The sequence below is a fragment of the Physella acuta genome, unplaced genomic scaffold (assembly GCF_028476545.2).
Source record: "Physella acuta isolate Inbredline_101_S28 unplaced genomic scaffold, ASM2847654v3 ptg000366l, whole genome shotgun sequence".
In the NCBI taxonomy this organism is placed as follows: Eukaryota; Metazoa; Mollusca; class Gastropoda; family Physidae; genus Physella; species Physella acuta.
The window spans coordinates 341,397-361,760 of NW_026731885.1; the positions used below are offsets into that span (position 1 = coordinate 341,397).

Sequence of the window (20,364 nt, forward strand, 5' to 3'; positions counted from 1 at the left end):
CAGAGCCGGCGTTAGGGGTACGCGGGGCCTATGGCCAACCATCCGCGCGGGGCCTTATATTTTTTTCATTGGTGTATAATTAAAACATGTACAGTGATGCGTTTTTTTTTCTTCTTCTCAACGCGAATTGATATTTATAACGATATTTATGGTATTTTTAAGCTGCTTATCAATGTCGTATTAACATTAAGACACTGATTAACAAATAATTTGTTTACTTAGAAGTGCTTTTGAAACTTTGTTTGTTAAGGCGTTTTGTTTGAAAAGTAAAAAATAAAACAGATATAAGTTTGAGACACGCATTAAAGAGACGATGAACGTCAGCTTCAAACCTGATTTTTTTTACATTTATGTTTATTTATGAAAATCTTACCAGTACGTTCACAAACGAAGATCTACTTTTCTTGCCTTTCGTGAGAAAAATTCCATTATTATATCATCATAGTCCAAACTGGAGGCTATGTCTTTTTCTATTTTTAACACGTTTTTCTTAACTCAGCTTCGCGTTTGTGGATGTGTGGATTTGTTTGTTGTTAAAATTGACATCGAAAATTAGCCCACTTCTGATTGCTCTAGAGACCTGAAATTTGGCATGCATGCTACTTTCGCCTAACAATTTCAGATGCAATCATAAAAACTAGCAATTAGAGACCGTAATTAGCTTAATTTAATTACGCCCAAAGGACCATAAAATTGAGGACATGATTTCTAAAGATACCGACAAGACTGAAGGCTTATTGACACAGTTACTTCGGCCCCAATCGATGTGAGCGCGCTGGCCGTGATCGTATAGTGGTTAGTACTTCGCGTTGTGGCCGCGACAACCCAGGTTCGAATCCTGGTCGCTCAAGATTTTTTTAGTCCGTGTATTTATAAACACTTAGTCAATTCATACTTAATCAAGTCATTAGATAAAGTAGAAAATAAACTATATAAAAAACTTTTTTAAAAACCACGTTTTTCATGTGTAGCAACGGACTAAAAAGGAGAAAATAAAATACTTAAAAAAAACTTTTTAAAAAACCACGTTTTTCTTGTGGACTAAAAAATAGAAAATAACTATTTACATACATTTGATGACAAAAAACGTGGGTCGGGCAGATGGGTCGGGAAATTTGATGGTGAACGTACCCACGTTTTTTGTCATCAAATGTATGTAAATAGTTATTTTCTATTTTTTAGTCCACAAGAAAAACGTGGTTTTTTAAAAAGTTTTTTTTAAGTATTTTATTCTATCCTCGCTTTTGATGCACCTGATTCATACTTGCGAAATCTATCTCTGTCTCTTGTAGCCATGGTGTAGAGGAAAAATGGTGAAATCACTTTGAAGCAACGTTAAATCGGTCCACAGTGGCGGGTGATAGTATCGATATTTTCTCAATTTATCGAGTGTTAACAGTGGCATTCAAAGTGTGTGGATGCCGGGGAAAATAGCAAAACATTGATAGATTTCGGAATAAGCTCGAATCATGAAAAACACTGTTTACGGCTATAGATATCAAATGTAATCACGGACGCTCAGTAAGGTGGAACACTGGGGGGGGGGGGGGGGGGGCTGACAGTTGGTGGGGTGAGGTAAAGGATAACTGTACATTTAAATCTATGGGATGCCAAACCGTAAAAAAAATCAGTTCGGGTACTACGTTACTGGATCTCTGACCGCAGCCATTCAAGAGAAGGTGCGTGTTTATAGAGCGTCTGCGTATTACATTACAGGCTAAGACCGCGTTCTCACAAGAGAAGGTCCGTGTCTATAATTAGAAAGTGAACCATGTGACAGCCAGCTTCATGTTATTTATGAGTTTCGCGATGGCATGCTCGGACTGCCGGTAATTTAGACGTTTTAGAAATCAGGAGAACTTTACCATAAAACAGTCTAGGCCCGATGTATCAAACAGTATAGACTTTATAATTTGTTTAGTGTGCCTACACTATTTTAAAACAAGAATCACTATGGCCTTAATTATTATACTGAATATCCCTACACAGAGGCGTAGCGAGGGGAGGGGGTGCGGACCGCACCGGGTGACACCATTGAGGGGGGTGACACCAAGGCAAAAAATAGCAAAATATATAGAGAAAAACTTGAGGGGGGTACAAATCGAAAGTTTGAGGGGGGGGGGGTGAAAATCAAAGACTTGAGCGGGGTGCAAATCGAAAGTTTGAGGTGGGAGGGGGGTGCAAATTGAAAGTTTGAGGCGGGGGGGGGGGGGTGCAAATCGAAAATTTGAAAGTTTTTTCCAGGGAAGGGGCATGTCCCCATCCGCACTCCCCCCTCCCCCCTCCTCTGCAAGCCATCATCAGGTCACTGACTGTTTACTACAGGCACCCCCGCCTGCTCACTAAAAAAACGTCTTCAACGGTCCGCAAACAATAGGGTATCTGTTTACGTTTTTCCCGATTTTACCTCCCATGTCAGGTCGGGGGCTAATTCGCGACCGCCATCTCCAGTCACCTCAGGACAATAGCGAGTCGACCGTGTCAGCGATGTGTGACACTAATGTCTTTCTTTAGAATAACGGTCTGTCCCAGTCCATGTAGAGGATAACTCACTAACATCAGCCGTGGCCTCAGTTTTAACATCCAACAATTTCGGCCATTTAGTTGGGGTTTTTTAAATTTAATTCAGCAAAGATTATTTAAGTTTACAAACTAATTCAGGCAACAATGGCGTTGCTGAAGCGCGGGGCCCCTTCAAGCGCGGGGCCTGGGGCGACCGCCCCGTTTGCCACCCCCTAACGCCGGCTCTGATCACATTCTATTGAAATTGTTGCCAAGTCCACGAGTCTACTTTACGACATAGCCTCCCCCCCACCCCCGAAAATTTCAAGTGCCTCCCCCCCCCCCCCCCCCCCCCGTAGAATAATGTCTGGAAAAAAACCCACTGAAAAAACTCACAGTTCTTGAAATGTTGGGCTGCAGACCTCCCAAGGTGAGTTCAAGAACGGAACTTACGGGCCAGTTGTAGGTTAGTTTAGAATAGGTTAGAATAGTCTAGAACTAGGGGAGAGTGCCTGTGTGAGTGGAGTTCACCTTACTGTGTAGTTACCCTTGTGTGTTTATGTCTTGTAATCCCAAGGTCGAATGCGGGTATAAAAGGGGGAGTGAACGATTGTGGGGGGCAGTCAGCGGGTTAGTAGCGGTTAGGACGAGGGCTGTTATGGTACGCTTGAATGCATTGAGACAAATAAAAGGAGTGAAGTTATACACGAAGCGTTGTTATTGATTTGAAATGAACGCAGAACGTAACAACTGGTGGCCAGTATGAATCAAGTAGAAGCATAAACTTGATGCTGTCCTGTCGTTTGCCTGATGCTGTCCTGTCGTTTGCCTGGTGCTGTCCTGATGTTTGCCTGATGCTGTCCTGATGTTTGCCGGTGGCTGTCCTGATGTTTGCCGGTTGCTGTCCTGATGTTTGCCGGTTGCTGTCCTGATGTTTGCTGGTTGCTGTCCTGGTGTTTGCCGGTTGCTGTCCTGATGTTTGCCGGTTGCTGTCCTGATGTTTGCCGGTTGCTGTCCTGATGCTTGCCGGTTGCTGTCCTGATGTTTGCCGGTTGCTGTCCTGATGTTTGCCGGTTGCTGTCCTGATGTTTGCCGGTTGCTGTCCTGATGTTTGACGGTTGCTGTCCTGATGTGTGCCGGTTGCTGTCCTGATGTGTGCCGGTTGCTGTCCTGATGTGTGCCGGTTGCTGTCCTGATGTGTGCCGGTTGCTGTCCTGATGTGTGCCGGTTGCTGTCCTGATGTGTGCCGGTTGCTGTCCTGGTGTGTGCCGGTTGCTGTCCTGACGTTTGTTAGATGTTGTGGGGATGCCGTTAGCCCGACGCTATAGCTGTTTGACAGAGTATGTAACAACATTGACTGCGAGTTGCAAAATTTTGTGATGTAGAATGGTTGAGATAGGTGCAGGAGTCGTAAACCAGTGTAGCCATAGAGCGCAGGTTGACTCAAATTTTTTGTGATGTAGAGTGGTTGAGATATAGGTAGGAGTCGTAAACCAGTGTAGCCATAGAGCGCAGGTAGACTCAAATTTTTAGTGATGTAGAATGGTTGAGATATGAGTAGGAGTCGTAAACCAGTGTAGCCATAGAGCGCAGGTTGACTCAAATTTTTTGTGATGTAGAATGGTTGAGATATAGGTAGGAGTCGTAAACCAGTGTAGCCATAGAGCGCACAGGGTAGACTCAAATTTTTAGTGATGCAGAATGGTTGAGATATGAGTAGGAGTCGTAAACCAGTGTAGCCATAGAGCGCAGGTTGACTCAAATTTTTTGTGATGTGGAATGGTTGAGATATGGGTAGGAGTCGTAAACCAGTGTAGCCATAGAGCGCAGGTTGACTCAAATTTTTTGTGATGTGGAATGGTTGAGATATGGGTAGGAGTCGTAAACCAGTGTAGCCATAGAGCGCACAGGGTAGACTCAAAAAAATTGTGGTCTGGAAAGTCTTAGATTCGGTACGATGCAACTGGGTGTGTATGATTTTTTTTTTTTGGTTAGTTACACGGATGATTTGTGCTAGCTCGAAATTGTAGCAGTTCTGTATGTTGTCATTATGTATTTCATTGTATATACAATCTGTCATATACATTCTTCGGAATGTATATTTTTAACTTGTCTACTAGTGTATGTGTATGAAAGGCTTTGTGTTTTTTATTTAGCTAGGATTTGTTAGTCAGTATTTGTAGTTATTACTACAAATACTTAGGTGGGGGGTAGTGTTACGGGCCAGTTGTAGGTTAGTTTAGAATAGGTTAGAATAGTCTAGAACTAGGGGAGAGTGCCTGTGTGAGTGGAGTTCACCTTACTGTGTAGTTACCCTTGTGTGTTTATGTCTTGTAATCCCAAGGTCGAATGCGGGTATAAAAGGGGGAGTGAACGATTGTGGGGGGCAGTCAGCGGGTTAGTAGCGGTTAGGACGAGGGCTGTTATGGTACGCTTGAATGCAGTGAGACGAATAAAAGTAGTGAAGTTATACACGAAGTGTTGTTGATGATTTGAAACGAACCCAGAACGTAACAACTTCCATACACAAATATTTATAATTATATTATTTCATGTTCCAATCTCATAAAAATATTGTATTGTAAAGAAACACAACTTTAACATAAACAGGACTAAAACACTCCACAGAGAACAGTGAGAATAAGTGCAGTAAAAAGTATACGCACAGCTGAGAGACGCTTGAGTACCAGGCCCAGCCCCACAGCCGTGCTGTAGCCAGCCCCGTACCGACGGTTCCATGCTTGCCACTGCCCAAGTGCTGACTTTTTCGAATATCAACTGACTGACTTGTATCACTTATTACAACAGATATACAAACTTGTCTGCCACTGCCAAACCTCAAATTAAAAAAAAAAAAAAACTTTAAAAAATAAATTAAAAAAAAAAAAATTTAAAAAAGCTATGATCAAAGAGAAATAACCAAGCTTTTACAACTGGTGTTTTTAAAACTAATTATTTCCCTTTAATCCTTTAATTTTTTTTTTTTTTTTTTAAATCTTTTTGTTTCTTGCGTTTCTTTCCACATTTTAATATGTTAATTTATGTAAAGTAAATATATTCACAGTCTGTGGAAAACAAATATAACAATTTTAAAATTATTACATTCGACAACAAGCGATAAGAAAATAAACTAGATCTTTTTAAACAAAGAAGCATATCAGAATGAAAAGTTCTGCCCAGTGAGATACAGGACCCATCTTAGAATATCGATACTATGTATCAAGTTTATGAGTTCCACCAAATGACTCAGATGTCCCTAACAATTTCAAAACAACAAAACTGTCGTACTGAGTCGGTCCACAAAGCGCTCAAATATTCCTATACAATTTAAGGATAGTGTTCTTTTTGTAAGCCTTTATTTTGTTAACAATGTCTTTTGTTTTTGTTCGTTTTTTTTAATTGGTGGATTTCTGTCAAATCTTATATCTCAGTTTTACCCAATTCTAATACATATATTTCGTTTAGACTTTTCAGATACATCCGTCTCCGGTGACGATGCAGGAATATCTCATTTTTAAAAATCTAATTCGACATTTGACTAATCAATAAAATTAATTAATTAATTAAAAAATTACTAAAGTCAAATAATGAAAAGGGGAGATAACAATTTAAAAAAAAACCATTCGCTTGATCAACTAGCCTACTGCGATAAACTGTTGGTCACAATTGTTTGGTTACTTGCCAGATTAAGATTTGTCAACAGTTTATGCAACTATACTTGCTTTACGCGGACGAATAGTTAGCTTTTTTTACACGCTCAACGCTCATATATATATATATATATATATATATATATATATATATATATATATATATATATATATATATATATATTATATATATATATATATACATATATATACATATATATGTCCGTCCAACACATATGATATATGTACTTATGTGTATGTATATATAAGCGGCCAGGTAGTGTGTAATTCCTTCAGTCCCTGGACCTTATTCTGCACCATAGTTTCTTTTAGGCATCTCTTCGAGGGTTCAACGCCCCTGTCTCCCGGAGGAAATAGAGAAAATATGATTCATACAATAAATAACATAGGCCTATACTTTAACTAGTGTCTGCCCCCCTCCCCCATCCTGCAAATGTAACTTCCCCCCCCCCCCCTTTTTTTTTAAGTTTCAAGAGCCGCCCCGACCACCACTGGAGAGAATTTCTGAAAGAAACTCTGTACTGGGCTCACCGCTAACACTTTCTGAACATCTGTATACGCCCCTTACTGTTTTAGAAAAATAACTATCCTAGTACTTATAGTATTGCTATTTCGCAAAGGCATTGTGATCTTTTGGTTTCTATTCGGCATTTGTTTGGTTTTTTGGCATTTAGTCCGACTGAATTTATCAATGTTTAAATACACGTTTGTTTCGCAAAAATACGTAGCCTAGATCTTGATCGTTTTCATTTTTAATCTGAGTACATTCACCTAAAGATGGTGAAACCAGTCAGAACAGCTGATAAAGTTAATTTATAATTAGTCTGTAGAATATAGGCCTAATTTAGATTTAGATTTCTAAGTGTTATGAAACAAACAACCGAAGTGATTTGTCATGTGATAGACTTAGATCTAGTTCTAGACTCTAGTTATATGTGAGTATTTTATTTTACCACATAGAAGAACACTGGCATTTTTTCATCGTTCCCCCCAGGTTTGATTACGTAAAAGTTTTACTTTACGGCACTTGTCGGTGCATAAGATTTAGATTTTTCTAAATTTAAAGTAAAGTTACACGAAAAAAGGCCTAAATCTACTTGAAACTAGATCTAGATAAACTAGCTAAAGCTAGTTATAACAATTAAAATAAAAGAAACCAGAGTTAGAGTAAAATGTAGGCCTAAATCATTGAATTGTTTATTGAATATTGTCTGAGAAATTAGAAACACTCACTAAGAAAATGATTTGACAGAAATAATTTTTGCAAAATAATCTTAACTCTACTTAGGGCCTACTTAACTATTGAATAATTATTAATTTGTTGCACACAGTCAGTTGCTTGATTAACTTCTTTTTAAAATGTGGGTCTCTTTACTGAGTTTTCTAGATGATGTTTATTAATAAGTGTGGTTACTCTCTGTCTGCCCATGCCCATGGCTCTGTATCTCAAAATCAAAATTCTCAAAAGAGCTTGAAAATTTCCATAATTTTTAACAGATTCCTCCAACTGCAACTCTCCTAAATCCCTGCACCCAAGTGCAAGACTTTGTAGGCCACAAAAAATTATGGGTGGTTTTTAATATAATACCAGTCTGATAATACAATGTTCTTAAAAACTGGTAGGGCCCTATTATTAGCCAGTATTAGGTTACTGTTAGATGTGCGTCGTTACCTAAATACACAAATAGCTTGCTAACCCTATCCCTAAATCCAACCCTAGCTCTACCAAACGCTTAAAAACCTAACACACCTATTTTCGATGATCCAATTAGTTGCGATTATTGTCACTAATCTAAAATGATTTTTTAGAATTTGTTGACTTATGAGGAGTTCAAGGCGATGTTACTAGGTTCAGTTTGTTTCAAAATTACAGATCTACAATTTTGGGAAAGTAAAATAACTATCTTATACTGCTCAGCTGCTGGCGCTCATTAAACTTGTCTGTTGCTTTAATCCATTTTGATAATAGAATTTTTGAAAGCTTACTTAAAGGCTGACTACCTACAGCTTCATTATTCCAACTAAACGAAACACAATATTTGTATTTCTTGATTCTGAAATTTGACTTGGGTTACACATCACCTGCCATTCCTTGATAACATGGTATGTCACACAAATATAAACATATAAGCATCAGAGTAGAAACATTATAGAGATAACTGCTTGTTACTATTGTTACTGACCTTCCCAACCCTAACCTAGTATAAAAATAAAAGCCACCAGTACCCATTAAATGTTAAATACTATGTACAGGATCACAAATAATATTAAAACCTAACTTACAGTCTTAAGATTTTCATAAATAATTATTTCATTAGCCCCCAGCTCAATCAATTACCTCCTGTCAATTACCACTCAGCGTAAATACCCCACTACTGAATACAAAACCAATACTAATCCCTATCTTTCCCCATATCGATCTCCCTAACTCTACTCCTAATCAAAGTCAAATGCTTATCCTAATTTTTATTAAATCCTTTACCATTACCATTAGTGCCAATACCAAACCATTACTGTTACCCTAATAAATAGGTAATTGTCAGGGGCTAATGTCCTTGAGCAATATTTGGTTTGGAGTAAGGTCTGGAAGGTAGAGTAATTGGTCTTGAAGACATGATCAGGGGTAATTGATGGAAGGGGAGTAATATCATACTCCCATTTTGACCAACCACTATCCAATTGTGTAAAGTTTCACAACAACTCCATATGCCACAAAACCTATCCTATAATTGTTTATACGACAAAATATGGATTTTTTAAAAAGTAGCTTGAATCGCTTTTTTTTTAGACAGATGTTGCAATTTTATAACCTTATATACTTTGCAATAAAAATAAATTATAGTGTAGTTTTTTATTAATATTTTTTAGATAGCTGGAGTTTGCTGAATTAATAAATACAATGGAAAAAAAAGCATCACTCTATACTACCCCTAGACTATTACCATTGCTATTTTAAAATTTATTTCAAACAACTGCTTGTAAATTTTAATTATTCCGATCTATTTAACTTTAACTGTCAAAGACCTTCCATCAAAGCTGTTTGAATTTCTCTTTCTGTGAGTCTTCTCAGAGCGTTTTATACTAAATACACTCTTTAACTATTCAGTAGTAGTATTAAAAAGTTTCAGGTGAGCAAGATTCTGGGTGACCTAGATGTAATCATGCCATAACTTATATCCTATGTACAAGTGACTTAAATTTTTAACAAGATGTTATAATGCAGTACAGTTGAGTATGGCAACTAGCACACTGATAATTGACAGTACCAAGTTATTTAAAAGGGATTTAATATAGAATTGTCAAACAAGTGTTTAAATACAAAAACACTAGATGGTTTATTGAAATCAAATAACTATTACAATTGGGTCATGTGAGTTTTTGTTACTAAAATTAGAAGCGAAATGTGCCCTTGTGGCAAGGCCCCGGAAAACACGGAGCACGTACTCCAGGATTGTACTCTGTATGGCCAGGCAAGAGGCAGACACTGGCCCCAGCCCACCCCACTCAGGGAAAAATTATATGGGACACCTGACAAACTGGAAACCACAGTCCGGTTTGTCCATGAAGTTGGACTTGTTGTCTAATTCCTCCACCATAATCAAAAATTAAGAACGAAGAAGAAGAAGAAGAAGAAGCTCTTTACACAGGTGCTAGCTGTTGAAAATTTCAGAGTAACTAGTTATGCTTTTAAAATATAACCTGTTCCCAGAACATTTGTTACTTGTGTGTTAAATGTCTATATTCCCTAGTGGAAATCTAAACATGAAAAAATAAATAGTTAAAGATTTGTCTTAAACGATTAGAAATTCTTAACGCAAAGTAATAATTTAAAAAAAATTGATGTCATTGTTTTTTAAAACCTCACTAAATCAACAAAACCATATTTGCAGCTGTAACTGTAGGGGTATTTTACTTTTAATTATTTCAGTTTTATGTCTCTGATTTGAGTATAAACAATTTATAATAAGATTTATACCAACTTATTAGCACCAGGAGCTGACTATTGACCCTGCTGTCCTAATCACACACAAGTCATAAACTGTAACTTTGATTCTGTAACACTGAATACTATTTATATCCTGGATTGAACCCTCCTTAACCTGACTTATTTTTTTTCCTTCTGGTCTTGTGATGTTTTCAAGTATACCCTTACTCTTTTCTCCCACAGTAAACAAAATAATCCTGGAAATCTAAAAATAGCTTTAAGGATATTCCCTATTTTAAAATGTCATTTGTTTTTACCTCACTTTCACATGGAGAATTACCAACAGTTGGAAAACCCGTATATAAACTGAGACATACAAAGCTTTTTTTAACATTTCTGTTGAAACGTTTACTGGTGGTGTAGCCTTAAAGTCTCATTTAATTGAGTTTTAATATTATGTTTATTATATTCTGTAATTAATTAATTAGTCTATATTTCAATATTTTTTAACTGCAAAAGTAACTAAACTTTAAATGTGCTTTTCCACTTATTGTAAAGATAGCTCTAAAAAAAGACATGAATAAAGTCATTAAAGTTGTATCACATCACCATTTTTACATTAACTTAAAATTTTTTGGCTGCATAGGGCAGTACCACATACAAAAATCTGCAGCGCAATTAGCAGCGATTGACAATAATTAGTTAACTGATTATTAATTAATTATCAGCAATCTTTCTTATAGATCTACATCTATTATAAAATTTAAATTTATTTATTTATAAAAATAGTCTGTTGTTCTTTGTAAAATTTTTTTAATAACACCATTTTGTTTTTTAGGTGAAGAGGCTCTTCATTTTTTTTATCAGCCTTTAAGAAGCTCCAGAGTGTCAACAACTCAAGTGTGCAATTAAAGGGAATCAGAGATATGATAGGATTGAGCATAAGAATTTCACATTAAGTCAGGATAACATAAGCCTGCGTAACTCTAAATAAGGACATCAGATAATCTCCTACGAATGTTAGTAGCATGGATGAATCGTTGCGTCATGTTAATCCTAATCCAACGCTCACCGCAAATTTTTTCTCCAAGGTGTCGTTCTGGTAAGTCTTGAAATTTTTTTCCTTATGTATTTTATTGTTATAATTTTTTAATCAACACTCTTGTTTTTTAAATGCAAAATGAAGGCTGTGGGTATCAATATCAATGATGCATGAATTAATATATTTATAAACTTGCATGTATCATTTTGTGAAAGCTATAAGAACCATTATTTTGAGAAAGCTGTGAATCAGTATTACAGAAAGGTGTGTGTATCATTATTGTATAAAAGCTTTGTAAATCATTATTGTATGAAAGCTTTGTGTATCATTATTTTAATGGCAGCTTCCTGTATCATTTTAATTTCTGTATCTGAACCTCTTCTCAGGTGGGTTAACTCCCTGTTTAAGAAAGGATACAGACGCCCTCTAGAGGAAGCAGACCTGTACAATGTATGTCCCTCTGATTCGTCAGATTATTTGGGCAACAAGCTAGAAGTGTAAGTAGAGAGTAGCTTAACGTCTTTGTTCTTCTGGTTACATTGACATGACTGTCTGCCTCACTCACGCTCTACACATTCAAATAATTACTGGCTCATGTTGGAGAAAGTAAAGGTGGCTGGGCATAGTGCTGCCCACATTACTTTATCTGCCCCATGGATGGGTCCATAGAGAAAGTAAAGGTGGCTGGGCATAGTGCTGACCACATTACTTTATCTGCCCCATGGATGGGTCCATAGAGAAAGTAAAGGTGGCTGGGCATAATGCTGACTACACTACTTTAGTTGCCCCATGGACTGCCCATTAGAGAAAGTAAAGGTGTGTGGGCATAGTGCTGACCATTCTACTTTATCTGTCCCATGGACTTCCCATTAGAGAAAAGTAAAGGTGTGTGGGCATAGTGCTGACCATTCTACTTTATCTGTCCCATGGACTGCCCATTAGAGAAAGTAAAGCTAGCTGGGCATAGTGCTGACCACTCTACTTTATCTGCCCAAGGACCACCATTAAAGAAGCAAAAGGTGGCTGGACATAGTGCTGACCACACTACTTTATCTGTCCATGGACCGCTTTGATCTTTAGGAAATACCTCTTCTTCACTTACCCTTGATACCATCACATAAAAAAAACACCACACATCCATATACCATCCATGTTTAGGGACATTGTTTTAATATTAAAATGTTAAAAAAATATTAACTCTACTTCACATGTCCCTCAGTTCTACATTGGTATGATAGTTTTTTTAATTAATTTTTATTATTTTTATTAACTTCACTGTGCCAGATGACTGTGGTACGATTTATGGTCGGGAAACCATTTGACCTTAATTAGATGGTGACTTAATTTCTAAATAATTAACTGCCTGTCTGTTGCCTCCACCCTGGGCTGTGGAATGTCAATGTGATTTGTTGGTTTGATCATGCTTTTAACAAACATAAGATTGATGGAGGGGGGGGGGCTATGGAATGTCAAATTGATATATTGGTCTGATCATGCTTTTAACAAACATAAGATGGATGGAGGGGGGGGGGGGTGCTATGGAATGTCAAATTGATATGTTGGTCTGATCATGCTTTTAAAAAACATAAGATGGATGGAGGGGGGGGGGGTGCTATGGAATGTCAAATTGATATATTGGTCTGATCATGCTTTTAACAAACATAAGATGGATGGAGGGGGGGGGGGGTGCTATGGAATGTCAAATTGATATATTGGTCTGATCATGCTTTTAACAAACATAAGATGGATGGAGGAGGGGGGTGCTATGGAATGTCAAATTGATATATTGGTCTGATCCTGCTTTTAAAAAACATAAGATGGATGGAGGGGGGGGGGTGCTATGGAATGTCAAATTGATATATTGGTCTGATCATGCTTTTAACAAACATAAGATGGATGGAGGGGGGGGGGGTGCTATGGAATGTCAAATTGATATATTGGTCTGATCATGCTTTTAAAAAACATAAGATGGATGGAGGGGGGGGGGTGCTATGGAATGTCAAATTGATATATTGGTCGATCATGCTTTTAAAAAACATAAGATGGATGGAGGGGGGGGGTGCTATGAAATGTCAAATTGATATATTGGTCTGATCATGCTTTTAAAAAACATAAGATGGATGGAGGGGGGGGGGTGCTATGGAATGTCAAATTGATATATTGGTCTGATCATGCTTTTAAAAAACATAAGATGGATGGGGCGGGGGGCAGTTGTAGGGAGCAGCCAGTGCTAAACAGGGCATGACCTACTGTGTCTTAACCAGGTAAGGACATGTTGTCTCATCTGTTATGTGGTGGTGTCAGGACCTGGTGGCTGTTGTGACGTGGGTCTGTTGTTGCCACGGAAACGTGTGGCCTTGGTTTTAATCAACACAATTAGAAGGTTAAATCTGCTGCTGTTATTGGGGTGTAGGGACTCCGTGGGCTGTGGTTTTAATCAACACAATTAGAAGATTAAATCTGCTGCTGTTATTGGGGTGTAGTGACTCCGTGGGCTGTGGTTTTAATCAACACAATTAGAAGATTAAATCTGCTGCTGTTATTGGGGTGTAGGGACTCCGTGGGCTGTGGTTTTAATCAACACAATTAGAAGGTTAAATCTGCTGCTGTTTTTGGGGTGTAGGGACTCCGTGGGCTGTGGTTTTAATCAACACAATTAGAAGATTAAATCTGCTGCTATTATTGGGGTGTCAATTAGAAGGTTAAATCTGCTGCTGTTATTGGGGTGTAGGGACTCCTCGGGCTGTACATTGTCATGATAGGAACACTTTATAGGCTACCACTCAGTTAAAAGCACCGTGGTTTGGTGCCATGAGGCAGGTGATCTAAATTTAGCTGTCACGGGTTCAGTCAAGTGCCTGCCTGATGACCCGTTTAGTCTTATCATTTGGTTGATCACGTGTTACACAAGGTTCGAGTGTGTGTCTCTCTTCTTAAATCTTATCAGTGTTAATTGAAAGCATTTTTTCTCCCGGGGGGGGGGGGGGAGCATTTGAGACTTTCAGCCCCCCCCCCCGAAGACATGCTTGAAAAACCTGTATATTACACCCCGATTACATGTGTAGATCAATTATTAAGTATTTTAAAATTTTAATTTCTTACTTTATCGTTGTTGATGATGTAAACTAATTTTTGTAAGATGAAGAGCTATTGCCTGTGGTTAAAAAAAAATCCTTTGTATAAATCACTATTACGTAGTTGATCATGAAATATAGGCTTTAGCGTGCTAGCCATTCATCTCTTGGTTAGAAGGTGGACATTCTATTACGTCAGCTGTCCTAACATAGAGCCTCAACTTGATATGTGATGTGCTAAATAGACCGTAACGGTCATTTCTTTGGTGTCCTTGCTTAAAACTTGCCCTCTCACTACACCCCCTCCCCCTCGATTAATTCCGTATTTCGGTTGGAATTTGTTTTCCCGTTGAGATTTCCGGGAACATTGGGAAACACGTCACCTTGAGACGACTCGCGCGGTAAACAAGCGGGTGATGTTTGCCGTGCTTACAGGTCAGAGGTCACGTTCCAGGATAGAATTAATGTTTCGGCTATTTCATTTCCTCGTTGGTAAAGTCAGCGCAAGTACACGCACTTCAGTGTAGTTCATTGTGTGTATAGAGTCCTGAGCCAACCCGCCTCCAACCTGGGAACAACCCGCCCACAACCTTAAAAACACTTGGAGGTTCACGTAAAATAATCCGGTAGATTTTTCCGAACGGGTTTTCTAAAAACATTGCTCCTACCTAGCATAGTTTTACACAACGCAAATTTTAAAACGCATTTTGACTAATGTTGGAAATTTTCTAGCTGAAGTTGAAATCTAGTGTGATTTGTTAAATAGGGTCTATATCTGCTATGTCATACGTTTATGTAAACTAGTGTAGTCTTTGGTCGGGAAAATGTGAACGTTTGACTGACTGACATGATAATTTAAATTAATGTTATAAAAATAATCGGTGGCGTTGAGTGTAGGTCAAATCAAGTAAGGTGACCCCGGTCATTAACCCGGCCTGGAGTTGTACCGTGACCACTTAAATCTGACCTTGTTATGGACCAGATACCCCCTTGATGATGTAGGCATTGTGTTCAAATCAGCGCGGATATTTCGAGAATGTGGTCATTAACACACCAGCAAACTGCCTCGTCATGGCCAGGGCCGGGTAAAGAGATAAGGCTACTGGCTGGGGGGGGGGGGGGCTTCTTGCAACTAGTAGTCCATGTCATTACTATAACCTAGATCTATGTAGTCAAAGGGGCGGTACTCGTCCTATGCAAATTTCACTATAAAACGCTAATTCAAGAATTACCGTCGCTGGCCAATTGAGTTTTTTCTTATTGTCCTTATCACCCCGCCTCAATCTGCCCCAATCACACTAACAAAGACAACAATAGATGTACTAAGACCACCACTTTACAAAAGGCCAAGGTGGCTACTTCATATTGGCCACTTCAGTTAACCAAACTCAGGTTCCTCTAATAACCGACACACACACATTTATCTTTCCCGAGTAAACAACAAGTCCAAACCCGTAACCTAATTGGCTGTTGACATTTCTCTAATTAGTCATCCCATCACGGTCTTACTGTGCATGTTTATTTTTCCCATTAAGTGCCGGAATGCGTGTGTGATTGCTGTATTCATTAACAATCACCTCTACCACACAATTCTGCGGCAAAGCGAATCAGCGTCAGCACATTCTGGTGCACGTTTGTCACCCAAAGTTTGGAGAACGTTCAGGGAAATGACTGGTTGTACACATTTTTAAACTCACACAATCGCCACTGGAGCCGTATCTATTTGGATATGCAAACAGCTGTTTAGAACAGACCCTTCAGCGGACCGACTGCATCCGCTAAGTTGTGTCGGGATAAAGGAATGTGTTCCCTCCCCCTCAATCCAGATACTGGCTGACCACTAGACCACCCTAGACCACAGACTTAACAAATAACACAGTTTAGATTTTATTGTGCAACTACTGTAAAGATCTGTGACCTGAATAAAGAAAAATACACACACTATATTTTAAATAGATAAATAGCTCGTATTTTTATATTACTTAATCGATTTCTGCACCAATTGAAAATGACGCACTGTACGTTAGTCTACTGCGTCTTTGGTGTTGTCTGTGGGGTGGGGAGGGGGTGAGGACGTAAACTTTTCCAACATCCTGGTCCACGTTCAAAGGTCACTGATAGCTAGGTTATACATGGGGGGGGGGGGGGGGTAAACATAACAGCCCCATCAAACACTGCTGTGGTCAGTGGCTCACGTGTCTAATCTTGTTTTGTAAAAGATGGAGTACTGTTGTGCTAGGAGGTAGATCACGATGACATGGTAGGTTGAGGCAAGACAAAATGAAGTTTTGGTTTTAACCATGTCCGACAATAGACTCTTCCGAAAATAGGTGTAGTAGGTTGATAGTAGCATTTAATATCAGGTTTAGTTTTATGATAAGAAATTAGGGTTAGGGCTATGGTAGGACTTGGGTTAGGGTTAGCTGTGATACATGTGTATTTAGTTATCTGTTACCGGCCATTGAGAGGTTAGGTTAGAATAGGTTAAAAAGAGAGTGTGAGTCGAGTTGACCTTTGGGTGTTTATGTATTGTTATCCCAAGGTCGATTGCTAGATTAGTAGCGGGAATGAACGATTGTAATGGGGTTGGTAGCAGTTCGGGAATATGGCTTAGGTGTAGTGTGTGAAGACGAGACCAACCAACGTACTGAACATCGCCTCTGGTCTTGTTTTGTAATAAATAAAACTCAGTCGCAACAACAAGAAGATTCTATTATTGTGGCATTGTCGGACACTGGTGTAAAACATATAAAACCGGACCGGTCCTCCAAAGCATTGACCCGTTAGACTAAAAGAACCGGATCGGTCCTTCAAATCATTGACCCGTTAGACAAGAACCGGACCGGTCCATGACGTCTGCTACTGCTAGCTTTGAGCCGTTATTTTGTCAGTGTCTTCCCTGACAACTCACTCATCGAAAGCTGCGTGTGTGTGTGTGTGTGAATCAATGACGGTAGCCATCAACAAATCATCACCGTCTTTTCTATAAACGAAGGTCGAGAAAAAAATGTCCACAAAATAAAGTTGAGGTCTCAGGCTTGATGTGGTGCGGGGAATATCATCTCTTGAGTGATCTATCTAATGTTATGCATATTCCAAGTCAGTGGTACCTCTCTCTCATTTAGAACAATTTCTAGTGTTGCTCCTCTCTATCTCTTTATTTTTTCTCTTTCAATACTATGCCGCTATTGTCTTGGACACTGGTTTTAAAAAGAAATTATGGTCTTTACTTATCACATTATAATTTTCTGAGAAACAGCTCAACTGTTGTACCGTTAAAAATGAACACCGTTTTAATTCTCGACATTTGATGTAGGTTATCTTTGTAGAACAGTAGGTCATCGGCCTGATTTTTTTAATGCGCTATTATTTACTTACACTATAAAAATACGACCTATGTTCAACTACGGCGCTACTTGATAATGAAATAGTTGATTTAAAGGAGTATCTTATTCCAACTAGAACAATGTATGTGTGTCAAATAGTTGCTTTATAGCAGTATCTTATTCCAACTAGAACAATGTATGTGTGTCAAATAGTTGATTTAAAGCAGTATCTTATTCCAACTAGAACAATGTATGTGTGTCAAATAGTTGCTTTATAGCAGTATCTTATTCCAACTAGAACAATGTATGTGTGTCAAATAGTTGATTTAAAGCAGTATCTTATTCCAACTAGAACAATGTATGTGTGTCATGCTAGGCCCTACGTTGGTTTACTGCCATGGCACGAAGAAGACAGGGAGATAACTGTCGTGGTTTAGCTACTAGTTGGATCGAACTTTGACTCTGCTAGACGTGACAGCGTTATACTGCTGTCATTGATGGTGTGGGTAGCTGTAGATTGTCTATGTAGTGGTAGGTGAGGTTGTAGATACATGTTAGCTATTGTTACACGTGTAAGCTATTGTTACACGTGTAAGGTATTGTTACATGTGTAAGCAATTGTTACACTTTGGAAAGAACATAAAGGAAAATGTAGGCTGTACGTTGTGCGGTCATCTATCTGAAGTTAGTGTGTGGAGCAGGAGGGGTGGGGACATGATGGGCTCGGTTCACGGGGTCGAGCTACATGAAAGGCACGGGTTTCATCTCATGGTTAAAAAAATCACTCTTTTTTTTTTTTAATAAGAGAATGAAATACAACGTAGTCTATAATAGTTGAAGCCAAGTACACGTCCTTACACCGCTGTATGAGAATTGAGGATCCTTGTCTCATAGCATGTTATACAGGTGGAATGTGGACCAGGTTCTTTTTTGAAGTAATCAAGCAAAGACCTGGGGTAGATTCTGGCTATTCTGGTTTTAAAAGCTTAAGCAGCCACAACGACCCGCTGTGTAATTCCTTCAACCCTCGCTGTGGTTTAGACCTGGGGTTGATTGTTCCGACCTGTGGGGTAGATTCTGGCTATTCTGGTTTTAAAGTTTTAAAAACTAAAACAGCCACAACGACCCGCTGTGTAATTCCTTCAACCCTCGCTGTGGTTCCCACCTGGGGTAGATTCTGGCTATTCTGGTTTTAAAGTTTTAAAAGCTAAAACAGCCACAACGACCCGCTGTGTAATTCCTTCAACCCTCGCTGTGGTTCCCACCTGGGGTAGATTCTGGCTATTCTGGTTTTAAAGTTTTAAAAGCTAAAACAGCCACAACGACCCGCTGTGTAATTCCTTCAACCCTCGCTGTGGTTCCCACCTGGGGTAGATTCTGGCTATTCTGGTTTTAAAGTTTTAAAAGCTAAAACAGCCACAACGACCCGCTGTGTAATTCCTTCAACCCTCGCTGTGGTTCCCACCTGGGGTAGATTCTGGCTATTCTGGTTTTAAAGTTTTAAAAGCTAAAACAGCCACAACGACCCGCTGTGTAATTCCTTCAACCCTCGCTGTGGTTCCGACCTGGGGTTGATTGTTCCGACTGTGGGTTGATTCTGACTATTCTGGTTTTAAAAACTAAAGCAGCCACAACGACCCGCTGTGTAAAAAAATACCTTAACGCTTGCCGTGGTTCAATAACCAGACGCTTGAATCTCTTGCCATTGGAAATGTTATGTGTTGCCTTGTTGCATAACGTCCTACCTCGGCTGTGTGTGGAGTTGATGGGTGGGGTGGGGGAGACCTGGTTTTTAAAACAGGTTTTTTTTTGTCTATGTACACCTGTTGGTGCTTGGCAGACGACGGTTTGACGTCACACGTGTAATTGGTTTACAATTCAAACGATGTTAATGTTATGACGATGGCAAATGAGATTTAAAATGGGGCGGGAAGATAGAGTGAATAGAGTTCCTGTTGAATTGGAGTTGGGGTGGGGTGGGTGCATAGAGTTCATGAAAGCCAACGATTACGTTTTTTCCTTGCCTTAATTACTATCATATTTAATTATATGTCATATTTAATTGTAAGCCCGTGTCCCACAAGTTGGTTAGCGCTGACGTGTGGGCATAACTCACAACACTAGCTGCTTTCAACATACACGACCATGCTGTTTAGTTCTATTTATAATTCATTGATTGTGTTCCACATTGTAACACAATGGCAATGCTAAGCTTTAGCCATCAGTATTTAAATATTTTTCCCCTATGATTACCACCAGAGCATAAATACTGGAGCCTCAATGAGTTCATCTCCTTACGTTTTTTTTTATCCCATTGTCAGTCTCATGTTTGTTTGATCTGTACATGTATTGTGTACAACCTATGTGTGATCTGTACATGTATTATGCACAACACGTATCTGATCTGTACATGTTTTGTGTACAGCCCATGGTCTGATCTGTACATGTATTGTGTACAGCTCATGGTCTGGTCTATACATGTATTGTGTACAACACGTGTCTGATCTGTACATGTATTGTGTACAACCCATGTCTGGTCTATACATGTATTGTGTACACCCTTTGTGTGATCTGTACATGTATTGTGTACATCCCATGGTCTGATATGTACATGTATTGTGTAAAACCCATGGTCTGGTCTATACATGTATTGTGTAAAACCCATGGTCTGGTCTATACATGTATTGTGTACAACCCATGTCTGATCTGTACATGTATTGTGTACAACCCATGTCTGATCTGTACATGTATTGTGTAAAACCCATGGTCTGGTCTATACATGTATTGTGTACAACCCATGTCTGATCTGTACATGTATTGTGTA

At 38.9% G+C, this 20,364-nt stretch overlaps 1 protein-coding gene across 9 annotated transcripts in view; it reads left to right on the forward strand.

The window, feature by feature from the left end:
• The first annotated feature begins 6,884 nt into the window (after window positions 1-6,884).
• LOC131941571 (ATP-binding cassette sub-family C member 4) overlaps window positions 6,885-20,364 on the forward strand; it is a 66,810-nt gene continuing 53,330 nt past the window's right edge. For 8 of the 9 annotated variants that reach the window (XM_059300875.1, XM_059300874.1, XM_059300876.1 and 5 more), the window contains exons 1-3: window positions 6,885-7,108; window positions 10,937-11,200; window positions 11,527-11,637. In XM_059300875.1, coding sequence (XP_059156858.1) covers window positions 11,127-11,200; window positions 11,527-11,637 — 185 coding nt within the window. In that variant the 5' untranslated portion in view covers window positions 6,885-7,108; window positions 10,937-11,126. Of the gene's footprint in view, window positions 7,168-10,936; window positions 11,201-11,526; window positions 11,638-20,364 lie in introns of all 9 variants that reach the window. The other variant, XM_059300873.1, reaches the window with a different exon arrangement.